This window comes from Seriola lalandi, unplaced genomic scaffold (assembly GCF_002814215.2).
Source record: "Seriola lalandi dorsalis isolate HSWRI2012SDOR001 ecotype SW California unplaced genomic scaffold, Sedor1 jcf7180002055006, whole genome shotgun sequence".
Lineage (NCBI taxonomy): Eukaryota > Metazoa > Chordata > Actinopteri > Carangiformes > Carangidae > Seriola > Seriola lalandi.
The window spans coordinates 1,419,042-1,438,903 of NW_019525549.1; the positions used below are offsets into that span (position 1 = coordinate 1,419,042).

Sequence of the window (19,862 nt, forward strand, 5' to 3'; positions counted from 1 at the left end):
TATCTATCTATCTATCTATCTATCTATCTATCTATCTATCTATCTAATATATTTCCTCTTTTAAACATTAACTTAACATTCACAATGTAAATAAACGTATTTACCATTTACTAGTATTTAGTACAATAGAAAAGCATGGTACACAGACATGCATTTAAAAATATATATATTATTATTAGTAGTAGTAGTACTGATGATATCATTTCACTATGACTATTTTGCACCAGTTGATTTCGACTGCACATCAGTCTTGCGCGCGCGCTGAAAAACATAACCCCACGTGGAGATTCTTGTCGCACGCATTGATGGTGGCCTGTAGGGGAAGTGAATGCCTTATTTTTTTTTCCACCCGAAGTGAGCAAACAGTGGCCCCGCTAGGGCCCGCCTCTGCTTGTTACCTTCGTTGGTTGGGTTGGTTGGTTTAGGCAAGAAGAGTGATGATAGGTTATTGTGACGATAAGAATGTCAGGGTCTGCCAATCACAGGCAGGGTAGAGGCGAGAGGTGGGAAGAAATAACGCGGTGGAGAAGCCAAGTTCTCGATTACCACCGGAATTACAACATTTTGCCTTCAAAATAAAATAAAGGATTAGTCTCGTGCAAGGATGTACGAACTTCTAACGTCATGTATTTTTTTTATGTACAATTCTTTAATATATGGTTATTTACAATGCGATATGATTTTTTTATATTAATAACATAAAATGCGTTTTCCTTATTGTCTGGGCTAATGACTCCCTATACTTATCGAATGCATTATGCAGGCTACTGCTGTAAAAAAAAGGACAAAATAAATAGTGATCTGGTATTTTTATACAATGTTCCCTTGGTTAACGTCCAATAGTGTGTTTAGATTGTAATTTATACTAGTGTAGCGGTGGTTCTTAAATTGTGCTCTCAGCGAGGCTTGTATTTTGAAGGGTAATAGTGGAAGTAGTATGAGTCGTTCTGTTTAACAGACTCGGGTCCAGAGTTCCATGAGGTTGTTCGCTGTCCGGGTTTGGTAGCTTCACAAACACAGGTATTATTTTAACAGACACACTCTCACTCTGTTTACAAAGTGTTTGTGGAAGTTGTTGGAGGAAAGCCTCTTGGTTCATTCAGGCTCGTGGCTGTTGATGACGTGTCGTAAATTGAATTTAACACTATTAGCCACGGTTAGCTCCTTAGCTAATTAGCCGACTGACGCTAACGTGCTTGTAAGTAAGAATATTTTATGTTTGTCTTATCTCAGTTTTGCCACATGTTTCTATGACATGTCTGTCGACTTTACTGGTATTTGTGGCTTGTCACAGGAGTGACATCATTTTACAGTCAGTGTAGATGATGGCAGATAGTTTTAATGTTGAGTTTTTCTTAAACCAATTTACTCCTGTTTTTATTGACCGTGTTATCTGCTCAATGCAAGGCATTCATTTTTATAGCAAGTCGGGTATCAAACTATAGGTGCCATTTTATATAAACAGACAATGGACCATAAAATTGGAGTCTAGACCAGGGATAATTGATTATTGATTATTCTGACAGTTATGTATTCAATGAATGGATTAATTCAACTTTTATTATCAGATAGGAATTAGAAAATCAGAAGATGTGTATGTTTCAGCTCTACCCTAGATATTAAGGTTATCATTTTTGTTATATTGTGCTTTAATGCAATTTATACACATTCACCATTTATGTTATATAAAATGTTTTAACTAATTTGGTATCTTGTTAAATGATTTAAAATGTAACATTTCAGATGGATGAAAAACTACTCAAGGAAAATGGAGAGGCTTTACCGACACAGGAGGAGGAGATGGAGGTTACCGAGACAACACAACCTGTTAGTCTCACTGTAACCTCTGACGGTGAGGACCTGTCATCAAATACACAAACACAGTCGGATGAAAAACTAGCTGTACTTACAGACTCTACTGCAGCGTTGCTTTCTTTGACCACTGTGTGTAAGACAGAGGAGTGTGATGATGATGACTCCGAGGATTCAGACAGGTATTTACACCCACATACACAACTATTTGACAGAAGGATGATGATGGCTGCCCATATCTTGCACCAACAGTTATCTGATGCCAGAAAAGTGAGCAACAGGAAGCAGAAAGGAAATTAATAACTCTGATGCTCTTCTTCTCCTCTCAGTGACAGCTCCTCCTCTTCCTCCTCATCGTCCTCTTCTTCCTCGTCCTCCTCTTCTCCCTCTGCCCCAGTATTTGAGGATGACGACGATGAGGGTTTCAGCCAACCAGCCCCCATCAAAACCAGAGACGAAGTCCTGCTCGAGGTTCGTCTGTTTGTGTTCTGTGTTTCTCCTCCAGGACGGAAGGACAGTAAAATGGGTCTTGTCAGTAAATTGTAGATACAGTCGCAAATATTCAACCCCCTCACCTCAAAAGACGTTATAGTGATGTGAATCATGGTTAATGAGAATATACGAAAGAAGCTTCATCAAACAACAAAAAATATTTATTGATACATATTTTTGTTATTTTGAACATAAATTGACTTAACCATGAGTTCAAATGAAAAATGTAACTCTTTTCACAAATGTGCATGTGCATTATTAGTGGATCGTCCTTTAGCCTTTATAACCTCTAATAAGCGTTTTCAGTAAGGGCTGACAAGTGTCATACACCTGTCCACTGGAATTTTTCCCCATTCTTCACGTGCTAAAGCCTCTAGCTCATTGATGCTGACGACGTCCATGCTGCAACTGCCCTCTTTAAATCCCACCAAAGATTTTCAATCGGATTTAAATCCAGGAACTGAAAAGGCCACTCCGGGACATTCCAGGATCTATTTCTCAACCAAGCTCTGGTGTGACTTGGAGTTGTGCTTGGGATCATTGTCTTGCTGGAGAGTCCAATGATCACCAAGGTTCATTTTCCCAACAGAAGCCATCACGTTCATCTTTAAAATTTCCTGGTAGTTTTTGGAATCCATTTTGCCAGGTACAAGATTGCCTGTGTCTGCAGCATAAAAACATCCCCACATCATCAATGACCCACCTCCATGCTTGGTGTTCTTCTGGTCATAAACCAGACATGTTAAGTTTCATCAGTTCATAGACCTGTCTCCCAAAACTCTGCAGTCCTATCCAAATTCCTCCTGGCATATTCTAGTCAAGATTTTTTCTTAGTTGTCTAGATTAAGTTGCTGAGGGCTCTTGATGAGATTTTGGGCTTTCTCCCATGGCCAGACAGGTTTGCAGCTGTGCCATATTTTTTAAACTTCCTTATAATGTTCCCAATGGTGTCTCTTGGAATGTTAAACCTTTGAGAAATCATCTTGTACCCAGTGCCCTTCAGGTGCAATGAAATAATTTCCTCCCTCAGCTTTTGTGAAAGCTTCTTCTTTGTCTTACTCATGATTGCTACTCACCTTGAACACGTTCACAGGTGAAGTTTATATCAGAGCTGAAGCAAATTAAGGATCATAATAGCGTTCCCGAAGGCTTCATTAAGTTTTAACTCCACTTTAGGCCATAAAACTAGCAGAAGGTTTTAAAAACAGCAATATTATCTCAGGGTGATTTATGTGTCACTCAACTGATAAAGAAGTCATCCAAAGCAAAATTGAGCTCTTTGAAGAAACTTTAATCGGTAAATCCTTCCAGTCTTTGGCGGGGTCTAATATTTCTGATTATTTGTACAGAGAGTGGCTTTTTCCATACGTCACAGACTGTGACGTAAAACTTGTCTGTTTCATAGTCAAATGAGCAACATGAAAAGATTTAAAACTTGTTTCTCAGATTATTTTGTACATAGCTGCATAACTCTCTAAAGATTCTGTGTTAAATCAGAAAACCAAAGCCACTCACTCTATGCTTTTGAGAACATTTGGGAAGATGAATAAAAAGTGATGTTAAAATCACGTAATTGTTGGCTTTAATACACTCATTAATACACTCCTAAGGACTTGGTACTCTTCTTTGCCTCCTCTCTCGCGCGCTGATCCTCTCCTCCACCGCAACCTGAGAACTAGTCCTACTGTCAGTCCTGACAAATTAACCGTATCTCGGTTAATTTGTAATGTGTAACATTTTTTCCCATATTAGAAGAACTAATGATGTCTGCACTCTGCACTGTTTAACCTGTCCTCGTGATTCTCCTCTTCGCAAACTCTTTTTAAAATAATCTGTGATTTGAGACATTTCTGCAAAAAAAAACATACAGTAAGGGATTTGCTGTTAATTTAGGGAAACTTTTCAAGAAGCTGAGTGTGCTTGGATGTAAAACAGATAATATTCACTTGTTTGAATATCAGCAAAAACAGGTCGCCGCCTCCTTCTGCAAGCAGAAAATCCAGCGCATTCGTATTCTTCTTCTGTGGCAATTTTGGATGGCTCTGCCTGATGCACAGATCATGATACAGCGCCACTACATTGCCGTAGAGGCGTAGAGCTGCAATTGCAGTTACAAACGTCAAATCCACTGAGTACAGAGAAAATAAATACTAGAATTTTATAGGGAGGTGGCACGAAATTTGACGGAGGCGGCCACCTCCCAATTCTCTATGCAGGAAAAACCCTGTTATTTAATTTTTATATCCTCAGTTACGTCTTATCTTTGCAGCCATGTTTGGACATTAATATAGTGACAAGTATTGTTCCACAAAACTTTGTAGAATCCAGCTCATGGCAATTTGAGCCACAGCAGAAGAAGTAATAATAAATAAGAAATAATAAATGCAAGGCGATTCTGGGTTCAATTGGATCATTTGACAAGATTAAAGCTGCGAGCAGCAACAAGCTGGTTTCAGGTTTGACTAAGCCAAGAAAAGTCAGTTCAGATTGTTTAATTCAGTTCAAAGGAGTGAGCCCAATCACACACTCAGCGTTGCTCCAGAGCTGTCAGAAGAAATCACTAATTTTTAGCACATGTAGAACAGAGAAATGATCAATCTCAGCGCTTTAGTACTTGAAGTAGAACTTAAAACAGATTGCATAGGTTTTACGTGTGTGTGTTCACACCGGCTGCGTCGCTGCTGTTGCAGCTCTGTCTCTCCGCATAGAGTTTACAGGTTACTGAATGTTGGATTTCTTTTCACTGTTTGTGTGTAGGAGCTGCCAGCAGTAGAGGAGGTGTGTGTGTCGTTACCAGAGGATGCAGAGCTGCAGCCTGTAGGAACAGTCTCCAGTATCATACAGCAGCTTGGTAAATATTCACTCACTGTCACATCTCCACTTTCTCTGTCAGGTGTTTTGTCGGCTCAGTCTTTAACTGCTTGCGCTGTCTTCTTTCTTCAGTGATCATCCAGTCTCTGAAAGACACGCCCCCTCTGACTGATGACAGCATCATCTTTACGTCTGATAGGCAGGCGGTGGGCAAGGTGGGTGGACCAGCAGAAACCTGACCACCTTTGATTTTTGTCCACTCTCTTTGTGTTATCTGTTTGTTTGTGTGCTGTTCGTTTCCACATAACAGTGACGCTCTGTTGTTCGCGTGCCTCAGGTGTTTGAGGTGTTCGGTCCAGTCACCAGCCCGCTGTATATTCTGCGTCTGAACTCGCTGGATCAGATAAGCACCAAGCGGCTGACGGAAGGAATGACTGTTTATTACGCACCAGCCATCAAAGAGTACACAGGATACATCCTCACACAACAGCTTAAACTGTAAGTACACACACACACACACACACACACACACACACACACACACACACACACATACAGTTGAGTGCTAAAGTTTGCATCCCTGTTAGACCCTGGGTGAAATATTAAAAAGTCTATCTAGTACAGTTAAGCTTCGAAATAGCGTTCCATAATCATTTAAATATGTTTCCCTCTAAAGACCTTTTTATGGCCTTATTGTTAAAATAGCTAAGTCCATGTCCAAATGTATCTTAATCACCACGCTCAAAAATTTACATCCCCTTTGATAAGTCCTCAAGGTAATTCATTTTAATATTTAAAATCAGGTGTCTGGTCTTTAAAAAACATTGTCACCACAATGCTTGATGAGTGGCAATAAGTGTGTTCAATTACACTTGCGTTTTATATTTGCAAGTGGGTAGATGTCCAAGAGCAGTTTCATGCAGTTTGCTGAGAGCACCGACAGAGCAGGAAAACAGCTGTCAGAAGAATTTAAAATTTCACTACTTAATTTTGCTAAGCTAAAGAGGGATGTAAAGATATTTCAAAGGGTTTTGGGATACCAGTAACAACTGTGAAGACCATAATCCAGAAATGGAAGAAATATGGACACTAGAGCCCGGCCGATACTGGATTTTGGGGGCGATACCGATATTTATATTTTACAGTTTAACAATTAACTTTATTGTCCAAAATGACATCAGTGCACTGAAATGGTAAACTTCACTAGGAACTAAATAAAATAACTATACTAAATGAGTATTAAAAAAAAAAACATGGAACAAATATGTGTGTATGTATATATATTTAACTTGAATGAAAACAAAGGATCAAATATACATAAAATGTACAGTATATCTACATTTTACATCTACATGTAAATCTATATAACTTGACTTGACCCGAGCTCTATTATTGCTTCTTAATAAAAGTATTCATATCAGTGCGTATCGGAGAATATATGCACCGATATATTTGCTGTAGGCCAATATGGGCAGATGAAATCGGCCTACCAATAAATCGGTCGGCTCTAATGGACACACTAAGACTCAACCAAAGAGTGCAAGACCAAGAAAAATAAATGAAAAAGCTGCTAGAAAATTTGCTTTAGAGCTATGTAGAAATCCGAAACAAACAGCAGGTGACCTGAAAAAATTCTTAGATGGTTTGTTTGGTGATTAGTTGTCACCTGATGTGATGGATTGACATTCCTCTCTGACCAAACGAGCCCAGTGTGTTGTAGTGACAATGCTTCTCCTTCAGTTTAAAGGGATCTGATGCATCGTGGAAGAACGATCAGGAACCACCTGAAGAGGTAAGCACACACAGACTAATGTCACCGTGCCAGGTCGTGCATGTTGTGCATGCTGAACTGGAGGCCTCTACTGTATCTAATGGAAACAACAGGCAGCATCACTCAGACACTTTTTGTTCTATGTGCCGAGGCTTGAACACAGAAGAACTGATGCTTTCATCATGTAGAAGTCTTGTTTTTCAACTTGATAATATCCTCGTTTGATAATCCCATAACTCCGTTGTCCCAGGTACAGGCTGTGTGCATTGAGGTGGCGTTTTCTTCCACCTGCTCAGTTACATCCCCTCATGTTGCAGTTCTCTTGGCTTCTGTTGGCAGAGGTCCAGAAAACAATTTGATGAGTCAGGGTCCAACATTAACATTTTATTTTTTTTAGCAATCTAGTGAGCCACTATTGTACCAAAGACAATGTGTTTGGGGCTTTTTGTAAAAACAACTGCAGATTTCAGATTAACATTATTTTGATTTGATACTTGTGAGAAAGTTTTTGCCTCGAAGTGGGAATTGACCTAGAAAAAGCTTTTGATCTTGGCACCTGATGTTGCCTGGCCGTTCTTCTCTTTATAGCCAGTGATGGTCCTCATCCCCTCCTACACCTCTCTAGTGTTGTTGTGCTGCAGCTTCCTCTCTACTTTTATTTGTAGTCCTCCTACTCCCTGTCTCCATCCCTGAAGGCCTCCTTTTTCTGGTTGAGGAGGGTCTTGATGTTACTGGTGATCCAGGGTTTGTTGTTTGGAAAGCAGTGTACAATCTTTGCTGGTATTACAGTGTCCATACAGAAGTTAAGTCTGTGGTACATTCAGCCATTCTGTCATGGTCAGGGTCGTTGCTTTTATCATTTTCCTGTGACTCCAACAGGACATTCCAATCTGTGCACTCAAAACAGTCTTTTAGAGACTCACTGGCCTCCGGGGTCCAGTTCCTGAATGAAAATACTCTGATTGAGGAACAGCAAAGACAGTTGTAGCATTAACATAGAGAATGTAAGTGAACAACAGCTGCAAACACAACAAGGTCAGTCACACTGTAATTCATTATCAGTTTGTATTCACCACTGGTAGTCCAGGCTAATTAGAGCCAATCAGGAGAGACTCTGGGTGTGACATCATTGTTTCCAAAGATCTGTTTGTCTGTCCTGACTACAACACAACCCCTTGGACATAATCACCAGCAGCCTGAGCCTGGGGGGTCTGTCCAGACATGTCAAACCTCTGAACCTTTGAAAAGTACCAGTGTTACAGGGACATTATCTGCACAGTGTCTGTGAACATGTTCTATACAGTAGTGAAAATAAAGTATTCTCTCTCTCTTTCTCTCTCCAGGCTTTAGATTACAGTGATGATGAGAAAGAGCAGGAGGCAAAGAGGAAGGTGAAAAACTCCAAGAAGAGGCGGGATAATAACAATACAGGTACACACACACACACACACTCTGTAAGTGTGTATTAAGATCATCACTGGAAACAGATGTGATCTAGGATTTGATCTCTGCAAGAATCATGTTTGTCTCTCTCTCTCTTTACAGATAATCCTGCTCAAATTATCCAGAACACTTTGCAGCAGCAGCAGCAGCAGCACCGTGACGTCAGGGGTTTCCCACCAAGACACGCAGGGCCTTCATTTAGGCACCAGAACCCGAGGAACAAACAGCCTCCATTCAGACACACACACACACATACACTATCCCAACACACAGACGTGCCTCCCATGAACCTCCCGCCTCTCTGCCCTTACCCTCCTCCCCTTCCTCACCATTTTCCCCCGCCCAGCTTCCCTTTCTACCCTCCTCCTCCGTCTTTCTTCAATCCATCCTTCTCCTCTCCTCTCTGGCCGCCAAACTCTTTCCCTTACTCTGACCTCCTTCCCCCCCCTCCTCCTCCCCCTCCTCCTCCTCCGCCTCAGTGACACCTAACAGACACTCCGTAAGTGTACACACACTTCCTTCAGTGAGTTTATGTTTTGGTCTTGTTAGAAGAATGTGTCTTCTGTCTGTTGACTGTCGGACGGACACATCATCCACGTGTATCAATCATGTTTATCAGTCTGCGTCGTCACGGATTATAAAATAAAATGTAAACTTCATGTAGCTGATGGGGCCAAGTGATGGAACCACCTACTGTTGTATTTTAAAGTTTATGATTTAAAACTTTATTCTAATTATTTCGACCTCCTGTGGGAACAAGGAAAGTCGCCCCTGATCAAAATCAACTTTTATTTTCTTTTTATTACGTGCCGTTTACACCTTGTTCACACGCATTTACTGAAACACTGGAGAGGCTTTGTGAAGTTTGTGAAATATCACGTGTGACAACCAGTCACACGTGATATGAAACATTAGCACTTAGTTTCTTCATGATATAACTTCACTGAGCTGGTGCGACTTATGAAAGAACCCATGTGAGGAAACGCATCAATCGGAAGTTCCTCTTTCACCAGTGTTATGAAAAACTGCAGAACAACAGCTGAGTGTGTAAATGACATGCCCACAGTGTAAATACATGTGTGTGAACGAGGTGTGAGCTCTACATGTTTCTCCTGACCTCTCTGGCCCTGTTCAGACCTGGTATTAACGTCTGTCTCAGGTGATCCAATCACCAGTGGACAGCTTTAAGCTCAGGTGTGAACACACCCAAGACGCATTGAGGACGCATTTGAGATCTGATCACTCAGACCACATTCAGAGGAGGTCTGGACCACATGAGACCACATTCTTTTAGCAGTGTGAACGTGAATGTGTCCAGGACCACACTGAAGGACCAACTACTCTACTGACCTCCTCTGTCACAGTCTGATTAGTCCCGACACAGTTTATAATGAACGGAAAATATTTTACTATTTCAAGTGGATAAATCCTGCTTTCACGGTTGAACTGTGCACAGCGCATTGATTCACTGAACCCCTCCGTGCTCCACTTGTTCTCTCTCTCTCTCACTCACTCACTCACTCACTCACTCACTCACTCACTCACTCACTCACTCACTCACTCACTCTCTCACTCACTCACTCACTCACTCACTCACTCACTCACTCACTCACTCACTCACTCACTCACTCACTCACAGAAACATTTTAAATTCAGTTGTGAAGTGAAGAGGTTAATGGGACTCGTCATGAAACATGTTTAAACGTGGGTATTAAGTATCTGAGAGTCACATGGTGTCATTCTGTGACGGCTGAGTAGAGCAACAGGCAGGTCATGCAGAGTGAGATGAATTGTTGGCTTGTGTATGTGGTTTTCACCTGAAGGAGAATCGTGCGTTTTGAAATAGTTAGAATAGTGTATGTGACGAGTGCTGCCATCAGTGTTCCATAGGAGATCACAGTCACATCAGTTTCCTTCACACAGGCTTGTATTTACACAATGGACCCGCTGAGTCAGTGATATTGATCATCTGAGAAAAAAATGATGTCATGCAGGCAGAGTTTTATTGTTTCATTATAGTTCCGCAAATTTTAATTTCCGATGTAGTCGTGCTGTTTGTGTTTTAGTTACTGCAGAAAATGTTTTTTTTTTCGTTTGAACATTTAAAGTTTAAATAACAACATAAACAGTTGAGACTCAGGCTTTGTTATTTAAATGTACCACAGTGTGTTCTGGTCCCGTCTCATCTGTAACATCTTCTTTTGACACAGTCAGAGAACAGAAGGCAAGTGATGACTTTGGACTCTGGAGGTTTTTAATGTGAACTCAGTTACAGCCACATGTACACCTGCTGGGCATACGTTGTCCACTAATGTTGGAGTTTCAGGTGTGAACAGAGTGTGTTGAGATGTGAACATGAATTGAAATATGGGCGTGATATTGTACATATTCCTTTTTTTTTGTACCAGACTACTTTGTAAATGTTTGCACCATTTCAAGAGCTGAGGAATAAATGTGTCAGTGTGTTTGAGCCACATTATGTTTGTGTCACACTGTTGTGTAAAGCTGCTGCTGCTGTTCAGTCTCTTCTCAAAAGGACATTTCTACACCAAGTCAAAACAAAGACAACAATGATTCACTTTCTGAATGTCTTACTGGATCAGTTGAAAGTTTAATTATCCTGTCCCACCTCTTGTGATGACAGATTGACACGCAAGAAACATGATGGCATCATGATTTCATTCGATTTGATTGGCTCAGCATGTCAGTTACAAATTAGTCAAAGTTCAAAGTTTACTTTGGATGATTCATATTATTTCATTTGAGTTTAACTCAGGAAAATGGAATTTAAATTTGAATGTAGTTGAATAAATACTCAGTTTATAAGGAACACCTGGCTAAAACACCAACCTCATGAAGGGTATTTTGTAATGATAATAATTAACTTTATTTATAGAGCACTTTTCATACAAGAGGTGTAGTTCAAAGTGCTTTACAATAAAAATCCTTGAGGAACACATCAAATATTCTGTTTTAAAAGAATCAAACCAGAAAATGTTTATTCTCTAAAAAATGTTAGACATGAAAATCAACATATAAAGTTAATAATACTGAAGATGTTAATAAGAGAAAAAGAAAAAAAGAATCAAGTCCAACTTGTCTGAAACCTCTGATGTAAAACACTTCCTCTGACACAAGAGAGGAGGGGCAGTGGCGGGACAAGGTGGAGAAGTGCTGCACGCCATCAGACAGTAAACACACCTCCCTGCAGCTGCGTGGACATGGCCGTCTTTCATCTGAACGAATCCGACGCCACCTTTGAAGTCGGTGAATATCAGCAATTTCCCAAACCTGAGCCTGAGGACGCAGCTGCAGAGACGAGCAACAAACCGAGTGAGTGATGAAGTGCTGCTGTGTTTCTGTTGCACATCATCAAACCAGAGGGTGAATATCTGGTGTTTCTGTGATTTGTTAACTGTGTGTGTGTATGTGTGTGTGTGTGTCTGTCTGTGCAGAGTTGAGACATGTCAGTACGGTTCTGCTGAGCTTCGGACTGCTGTGTGTTCTTCAGGCCGTTCTTAACATCTCTCTGAGACTCGTCCTGAGTGAACCAGCTTTTAAAGGTAGAGAGACACCTCAGATCTGCTCCATGTTTTCCCATCTTTTAGCTCTTTGTTTTGGTTTTTCAGCCCATTACATTCCTGTTCTGACTCGGTCTCATCAACATCTGGCAAACGAGCTCTGATAAATAATCCCACCGTACACTGTTGTACCTGCTCAGCACCGAATGGCAGAGGTGGACAATGTCCACAGCTCCATCACTTGAGTCAGAGTATAGATCCTCCTGGTCAAATAATAGGGGAGACTGGACCAGCAAAACTTTTATATATCAACTTTACATCTGTCTGCTAATTACCCATACCACTTAAAGATGATTGCATATGACATATCATTCACAATATTGATTTGAATGTAAGAATACAGATCAGGGACGGTTGCAACATTAAAAATACATTTCATTTTAATAATTAACAGTTTCCTTTTTTTCTCAATAAGCACAGTCTTCTGAAAATATGCATTGTTGTACAATAATATAATAGTGTTATTTATTTATGTAATAATATTTATCAAAGAACAGGTATTGAGTTTTGTGTACAACATAGAACCTTCCTTGAAATGGGCACAATTTATTATTTCATTGCTATTGACGAACAGAACAAGTAAATATATTTTAAGAGCATGAGAGGCTGACAAAATAATTCACAAAATAACTTCTCTTAAAATGACCAATTTTTGTTGTTTCTGTTGAGCTATGGGACAAATTAGCTGCATATTTAGTCTATTGTGAACTAAAACAGTTGAAACACACTGCTGTGTGTCTGTTGATTTGGCTGCTCAGCTTGAGGAGTTTTGATTAATTCAGACAAAAGCTCAGGACAGTTAAAAAATAAATTGTTGAATGTGTCTTATATCTTCCTGGTGAGGGGAGGGTCTAGTGAGAATAAGCAGTATGAGTGTCATCACTCCAGCATGTTTCCAATCAGAGAAATCTCCCTTATTCCAATACAAGTGAAAGTTCCTCCATTAATTTTTTTACTGAGTAAAAAGTACTCGAGTACTTGATTTTAAAAATACTGAAGTATTCAAAAGTTTTTAATGTCAACTCATTGTTGTATTGATCCATATTTACAGAACCTGATGACTGACTGACTGACTGACTGACTGACTGACTGTAGAACCTGTAGAATAAAAAGACTATATTATGATACAGGGACTGAAGACATGGACATAAAAACAAATGAATCAACAAAAGGAGGGTTGTTGTTTTCTTTTTATTTATTTATTTATTTATTCTGTCAGTGATTTAGTCTGGTCGTGGTAAACTCAGCAAACCTTTCTAACTAAATAAATCTTTCTTTATTTGTAAACCCTCAAACACAGACCTCAGATCAGACCATGGTCTCTGGTGAAGAATCTCCTGCCTCATCTTTATCTAATGTCGCCATCGTTAGGACACTGACAGGTTCACACATGAGTGGAGGAGTTGGCTGTGATTGGTTCTTATTATAATGTACATTATACATTCATTCACTGACTAAAAGCTCTGCTTCAAAGTAAGAGTCCTTCGTAGAAATGTAGTGGAGTCAAAAGGACAATATTTGTGTAGAGAAGTTAAAGTCAGACATTTCTAAAAGAAATACTCAAGTAAAGAACAGATATTGCAAAATATACTGAAGTACAGTACAGAAGTAAACGTACTTAGTTACTGTTCGTTCCTGCTGAATGACAAAGGTAATGATCTGCTGATGGAGCATTTAGCAGCTAAAGAGACATTATTTTTTATTCCTGGAGGTGATTGAGATGAAAGGAGAGTGAATACTGGACTGACATTTACCTGAATGACTGAATGCAGCTCTGTCACAAAAATTAGACAAAGTGTAATGAATAAATGAAGCGTCTTCACTTGACATCTGTGTGGAGTGATGATGATGATTCAGAGCCTCCTCTCTTCTGATTGGCTCACATACCTGTTGTTAAAACCACAAATATATCTTCTTCATGATCAACACTTCAAATAAAACACAGAAGAAGAGGAAAATATGGAGCTTTAAAGGCCTGAAAATGACAAACTAAAATAAAGACGCAAAAACCAAAAGTCATCTGGTAAGACACCATGTAGGATCTATGTACACGCTTCTATACAGAGCTCTTTCTATCTATAGCTTTGACTTGCAGCATCCTATTCTCTGTTGCGAAACTGTACTGTTCTGTCCTGTTTGTTCTGTGTTGTGACATGATGTTGGTGTGTGGAGGTGACACAATGGAACACAGCTGTCCGCAGAGCTGGCTGATGTTCGGCTCCAGCTGTTACTACATCTCCTCACAGAGGAATAGCTGGGACGACAGCCGGCAGGACTGTGTGCAGAGAAACGCTGACCTGGTCATCATCAACAGCCGACAGGAGCAGGTACCTTTACTCTCCCCGACACCACAGCCTGACATCTTCTTTTTTTCAGTGTATCTGAAAAGAAAAAGATAAATGAATTTTTTGAACCTGATAGTTATGAGGATATTGGTTTATAACAGAACTTCCTGACTGGATTCACCGCGGTGGCGTGGATCGGGATGACTGACAGGGAGGTGGAGGGCACTTGGATCTGGGTGGATGGAACACCGGTGGACAAAGACAGGTAAGGCTCATCCTGTACTGAGGTCCAAGCCTCAGTGAGAGTGCTTTACACTGTTGTGAGTGGTTGGTAGTGTATAACACATCCAGTGGTACTATAGTGGTGCATATGGCGCAGCAGTTGACCCCATTGACTTGGCTTCCTGCAAAGTGCACACGTCAGGGAGATAAAAAATATGAGCTTTCATTATTTTTATGTTATAATTATGATGAGTGTCAGATTTTGAGGTGAGAAATCATATAAATTTAAAAGGAAACGTACCGGGTGTTCTCAGTTCTGCCGAAGTGAATCTGCAGGTAAATGCAAGGTGCTCTTGAAGTTGAAATGGTTACTTACACACAAGGAAGCTGCTGGGCTGACTTCAGCCTCACTCACACAGAGCCAAGGATATAATTGAATTGAAAATTATTCCTTGAGGGCATATCAGAGTAAAATGCCCAAACAAAAAATCCCAAAAAGGGAAACGCGTTTTCTCCTGATAATATATAATTAGCTTTGTTATCTTCAGATAATGGGATAAAAAAATATTTGGAGTATCACCTTCCTCTGCTTCTGTAAGATCTAACTGTACCGGCCAAACTCTCCTACTGTGTGTGTGTGTGTGTGTGTGTGTGTGTGTGTGTGTGTGTGTGTGTGTGTGTGTGTGTGTACGCGCACCCTCCAGTAAAAACAGACAAAGAGCAGACTGATAAGATGCAGGTTCAAGATGAGCACCCTGACACTGTATTTCTTTAACCACCCCCCCCCCCCCCCACAGTCTGCTGTGGGCTCCTGGACAGCCTGACGGATCATCTGGAGGCGAAGACTGTGGCGACCTTCGTACAATGATTAATTTCATTGGTCTGAACGACTTAAAGTGCAGCACAAGAAACCAGTGGATCTGTGAGAAGACATTAACATAGTTGAACCTCTGTATGTGAGTTTACCCCCCCCCCCACCTTCCTCAGCTGTTCTTTCATCTTTGTGTACAAATAAAAGAACATCAGAACCGCAGAACGATAAGTCTTTGTTGAGCAACAATATACTGTCAATCTTCACTCAGTTACTGATCAAGACAAAGTGAAAACATGTTCTTAGACATTTTTATTAATTAAAGACCAAATACCGAATTCTCTCATTTACAAAAGTCCTCAGACTCTTGCTTTAATGATCCTTGAGATGAGTGTAGACCCTGACTGGAGTCCACCTGTGACGAAGTGAGCTGTTTGGACATAGTTTAGAAAGACACACACCTGTGATCCCACAGTTCACACTGCAGGTCAGGACAGAAACCTTGAAGTCCAGTGAACTCTCTGTAGACCTCCACAATGAAAGTCTGGTGAGATGTAGATATAAAGGTGTGAAAGCATCTCCAAAGCTCTGAGTGTTCAGTGGTCTGAGTAACTGAGACATGGAAGAAGTTCAGAATCACCAGGACTCTTCTAGACTTGGTGTCCAGTCAAACTGAGTAACCTGGGAACCTCGCAAGCCAAATACAGAGAGGTCCTTGAAGAAAACCTCCTCCAGACTGCAAGAGACCTGAGACTGGAGCGATGGTTCACCTTTCTGCTCCAGTGACCTGAAGCCAAGACAACGCTGGACTGTCTTCATGCAAGGTGATATCATGCCACTGCTGACTCACTGCACTCAATCATATCATAAAAACATATCAGGAACATTTGACAAAATCTTTTGGCTTTTAGTTATTGGTGCATGTTTTTTTAACACACGTGCTTCACAGATCAAATTTGGGGCAAATATTCACTTGGACTCAAGGATGAACTAATTAGATTTTGGTGGTCAAAGGTCAAGGTCGTGATAACCTCACAAAACACAGTTTTGGCCTTGTGAACGCAATATCTTAGAAATGCCTCGAAGGAACTTCTTCAAATTTGGCACAAATGTTCACTTGGACTCAAGGATGTACTAATTAGATTTTGGTGGCTTAAGGTCAAAGATCAAAGATCAGGGTTGCTAATTATTGTACTGCCCAAGAATTATTGCCCATATATCAGATATAGAAGTGCAGACCTGTTGCAGGTGTGACTTCATCTAAAACAAGGGAGGGAAAATGACCCTCAAGAAGAAGGAACTTTCCCAGACTAGCATCAATATTTTTACCTTAAATTCCACGAATTCATTCAATCGTGATTTTTTAAGTTATTTTTTGCCTTTAATGTGAAAGGGGCCGTGAGAGAGAGACAGGAAAGTTGGGGGAGAGAGAGGTATTTTCAATTGCTTACCTATATTCACAGTTCACATTAAAATGAACAGAAACCATGAAAATCCCTTAATTCAAACCTGTGAAGGGCCTTAAATTTTAAGGTGGAAATTCAAAGATTGTTTTAATATTTGTTTTTGAAGCTCACACCACACATACACATGTTGGCATTACTATAACTTATTATGACACTTAATGCATTCCCTAGTCAGTTAATTCACTAATACCTAACCCTGACCCCTGATCCTAACCTAAACCTAACTCTAACCTGAACCTTAAAACTAGGTCTAAACCATCAAACAACCATTCAAAGTTGTTAGGACAAGACAATGTCAGTGTTTTCTTTACTGCCCCCAAGTGGCCAAAGACATCAGTTCATACTGCCTTAAGGGATTCATATAGATACAGTGCAACTGCATTACCAGAATAGATAGATAGATAGATAGATAGATAGATAGATAGATAGATAGATAGATAGATAGATAGATAGATAGATGACACACATTCACCTCACACGCACTGACACACTCACAGATAGAATTTCATGCTGCTTAGGGTTTTGCATTTTTTGCCTGAGCAGAAATGGAGGCATCATTACTCATATTAATCAACACCTGTCACTCTGTGGTTTGCTCAGGACACACACACACACACACACACACACACACACACACACACACACACACTATTTATATGACCATGATTCAAACATTTACAGATAAAAAGTAAAACTATGTACGTGTGTGTGTGTGTGTGTGTGTGTGTGTGTGTGTGTAAATCAATAGATTCAGATCACTCAGAACAACTTCGTATTGATTTGTAGTGACCCCTCCCTCTAAGGCGACAAGTGAACCCAAACCTTGCCAGCAACATGCCCCCCACAGAATAACAGAGCCACCATATCCCCTCAGTGCAGGGGTCAAGCATTCAGGCCTGTACCGTTCTCTTGGTGTAGACAACACATGACCTCAGCCACTCGAGGAGAACATGGTGTTGCTTTAGTCTCTGTTCCTATTGAAACACCAGCCAGTGGAGCGTCACTATGACTCAAGCCATCTGAGCTTCAACAATGAACCGCTATTTTATACCTGCTACAGAGCATGATGGTATGCAAATTGTTTAATTGTACCCTGCACATGTATGTGACCTGTTTCTATTTACAGTATATCCTTAGCCTGACTTTATTAATTGGACATTATTTCTAATGACTTAAGTATGCCAACGTAACGCATCCTATCAGGGTACCATTTAAATGGCAAATTAGCAATATGTACTTTATGTCAGCGGGCATTTAAGGTAAAGCCTCAGATTTATCCCAATTAATTCTATATCCTGATATACTGTAGCTCCAAACTCCCTCACAGTCTCAAGAGTATGTATAAGGGCTGTGGGAGGATCTGATAATGTTAGGAGAATATCATCTGCAAAAAGACTTATTTTCATTTCTGTTACTGGAGCTGCAATTCCTTTAATATTGTGGTTTTCTCTAATCAGAATGGCCAAAGGTTCTAATGACAGAACAAAGAGCAGAGGACTCAAAGGGCACCCCTGAGGTGTTCCTCGCCTAAGATCAAATGGTTCAGAGATTATGCCATTTGTAGATATTCTTGCTTCTGGCAGGAGTTGAGTATATCAATGAAATGTAATTTATCAAATTTGGACCAAACCCAAATTTTGTTCAATGTTTTGAAAAGATATGACCATTCAATGCAGTCGAATGCCTTTTCAGCGTCCAGAGTAGGCAAATTTATTTTTACTAAAAAACACCTCCAAATCATCCAGTGATGAGTTAACTTCTGAAGAGTACAATTTTTTTTATAATACTCTTTGAATCTCTTGATGTCTTGAGGGGATTTTAATATTTCCCCATTTTCTGATTTAATTGCAGGAATAAGACAAGAAGTCCTTGCTTTTTGAAGCTTATGGGCTAACAATTTTCCGGCCTTGTCCCCATTTTTTTATTAATCGTTTTAATCAAATTCTCATTTGAAAGTAAAGAATTATTTAATTTCCACATGGAAGGTTTGATATGATGAATGGATGGAGAGAACGCCACTGTTATGAGGCAGTCATCACTATATATCAAGTTATGAATTTTGGAGCTCCAGACATTTGTAAGTAACCCAAAAGGCATCTCTTCTTGGATATGATTTATGTGAGTTGGAATAAAAAGTATAATTTCAAGCCTCTGTATTTAGTAATCTCCACACATCAAACACTCCAGCGTTTTTGCATAAATTAGTAAACTCATCTGAGATAGTTTGGTCAGATGGAAGGGGATAGATTTTATATTTGGACCATACATATTTACAATAACATAATAGGCTCATTATAAAGTAATCCATCAATAATAATGTATTTTCCTTCAGGGTCAACAATGGAACCCTGAAGTATGAAAGGTGTCTTTTTGTGTATCAATACTGCTACACCCCTATTTTTATTAATTTTATTTATGAATCCTGAGTGAAAGACCTGTCCTACCCATCTTTGTTTTAATTTGCTTGCTTCAAATTGTATAAGGTGAGTTTCTTGCAGAAGAGCTATCTCTGATTTAAGTTTTTCCAAATGGCAAAAGATTTTAGTGCGCTTGACTGGACTATTCAATCCCCCCACATTTCAACTTGAAACTGCTACACTATTTAAGATGTGATTGTCTGTCTGTTTTAACATTGTAAACTCAAAATAAATAATATAAAAATGGCCCATATAGTTATGTTACCAACACCTAGTTCCTGGTTGCCACAGCTCAACGTACAACTGTGCATTATGATATTTAGACCATCTGCATTGAAAAAGCAAATGTAACAAATAAACAATAAATAGCAAACGGCTATAACATAATGAACCAACAAGTTCCGAGAGAAAAAACAAAAAACAAATGTCCAACAGTGATCCGCCAATGCCACCGTGCAGACAAGTCAACCTAGGTGCATCTCCAGTGTAGTAAAAAAAGGAAATGACTTTTAAAAAAAAAACCCTTATGGTGCATCACCAAAACTACTGTTCAGATTATATCTGTTGTTGCTAATTGAAATGAAAAGGTAAGATAACTTCATTTTACAAAGTTTCTTCATTAAAATTGTAGTTTGATAATAAGATATGAAAATTAAAAAAAAAAAACAAATACACCCCTTAAAGGTGTAATGTGTAAGATCGTGCTACTTGCTCCACCTCCATAGGGGGCAGCATTTCACCTCTTCGCCCC

General features: G+C 39.8%; 2 protein-coding genes across 3 annotated transcripts; both read left to right on the forward strand.

The window, feature by feature from the left end:
* Nucleotides 1-897: 897 nt before the first annotated feature.
* Nucleotides 898-10,803, forward strand: naf1 (nuclear assembly factor 1 homolog (S. cerevisiae)). 2 transcript variants are annotated; one of them, XM_023397236.2, is made up of 9 exons: nucleotides 898-1,020; nucleotides 1,744-1,994; nucleotides 2,142-2,283; nucleotides 5,062-5,155; nucleotides 5,248-5,330; nucleotides 5,453-5,613; nucleotides 6,856-6,907; nucleotides 8,230-8,317; nucleotides 8,432-10,803. In XM_023397236.2, exons 2-9 carry the CDS (start codon nucleotides 1,744-1,746, stop codon nucleotides 8,809-8,811), a joined length of 1,251 nt encoding a protein of 416 aa, XP_023253004.1. In that variant the 5' UTR covers nucleotides 898-1,020; the 3' UTR covers nucleotides 8,812-10,803. The 2 variants fall into 2 exon arrangements, with proteins under 2 accessions (XP_023253004.1, XP_087027605.1); XM_087171479.1 differs by lacking the exon at nucleotides 898-1,020 and adding an exon at nucleotides 1,031-1,198.
* Nucleotides 10,804-11,422: 619 nt separating this feature from the next.
* LOC111647615 (CD209 antigen-like protein A) lies at nucleotides 11,423-15,583 on the forward strand. Its single transcript, XM_023397244.2, has 5 exons — nucleotides 11,423-11,662; nucleotides 11,785-11,892; nucleotides 14,083-14,237; nucleotides 14,357-14,460; nucleotides 15,215-15,583. Exons 1-5 carry the CDS (start codon nucleotides 11,551-11,553, stop codon nucleotides 15,357-15,359), a joined length of 624 nt encoding a protein of 207 aa, XP_023253012.1. The 5' UTR covers nucleotides 11,423-11,550; the 3' UTR covers nucleotides 15,360-15,583.
* The last annotated feature ends 4,279 nt before the right edge of the window (nucleotides 15,584-19,862 follow it).

What these genes read in the sequence shown, in the direction of transcription:
- naf1 (XM_023397236.2), top strand. Translation starts at nt 1,744, where the DNA reads ATGGATGAAAAACTACTCAAGGAAAATGGAGAGGCTTTACCGACACAG. An exon ending in CAGTATCATACAGCAGCTTG is followed by an intron (nt 5,156 to 5,247) that starts GTAAATATTCAC and finishes TTCTTTCTTCAG; the next exon opens with TGATCATCCAGTCTCTGAAA. An exon ending in ATCAGGAACCACCTGAAGAG is followed by an intron (nt 6,908 to 8,229) that starts GTAAGCACACAC and finishes TTCTCTCTCCAG; the next exon opens with GCTTTAGATTACAGTGATGA.
- LOC111647615 (XM_023397244.2), top strand. Translation starts at nt 11,551, where the DNA reads ATGGCCGTCTTTCATCTGAACGAATCCGACGCCACCTTTGAAGTCGGT. An exon ending in GAGTGAACCAGCTTTTAAAG is followed by an intron (nt 11,893 to 14,082) that starts GTAGAGAGACAC and finishes TGGTGTGTGGAG; the next exon opens with GTGACACAATGGAACACAGC. An exon ending in ACACCGGTGGACAAAGACAG is followed by an intron (nt 14,461 to 15,214) that starts GTAAGGCTCATC and finishes CCCCCCCCACAG; the next exon opens with TCTGCTGTGGGCTCCTGGAC.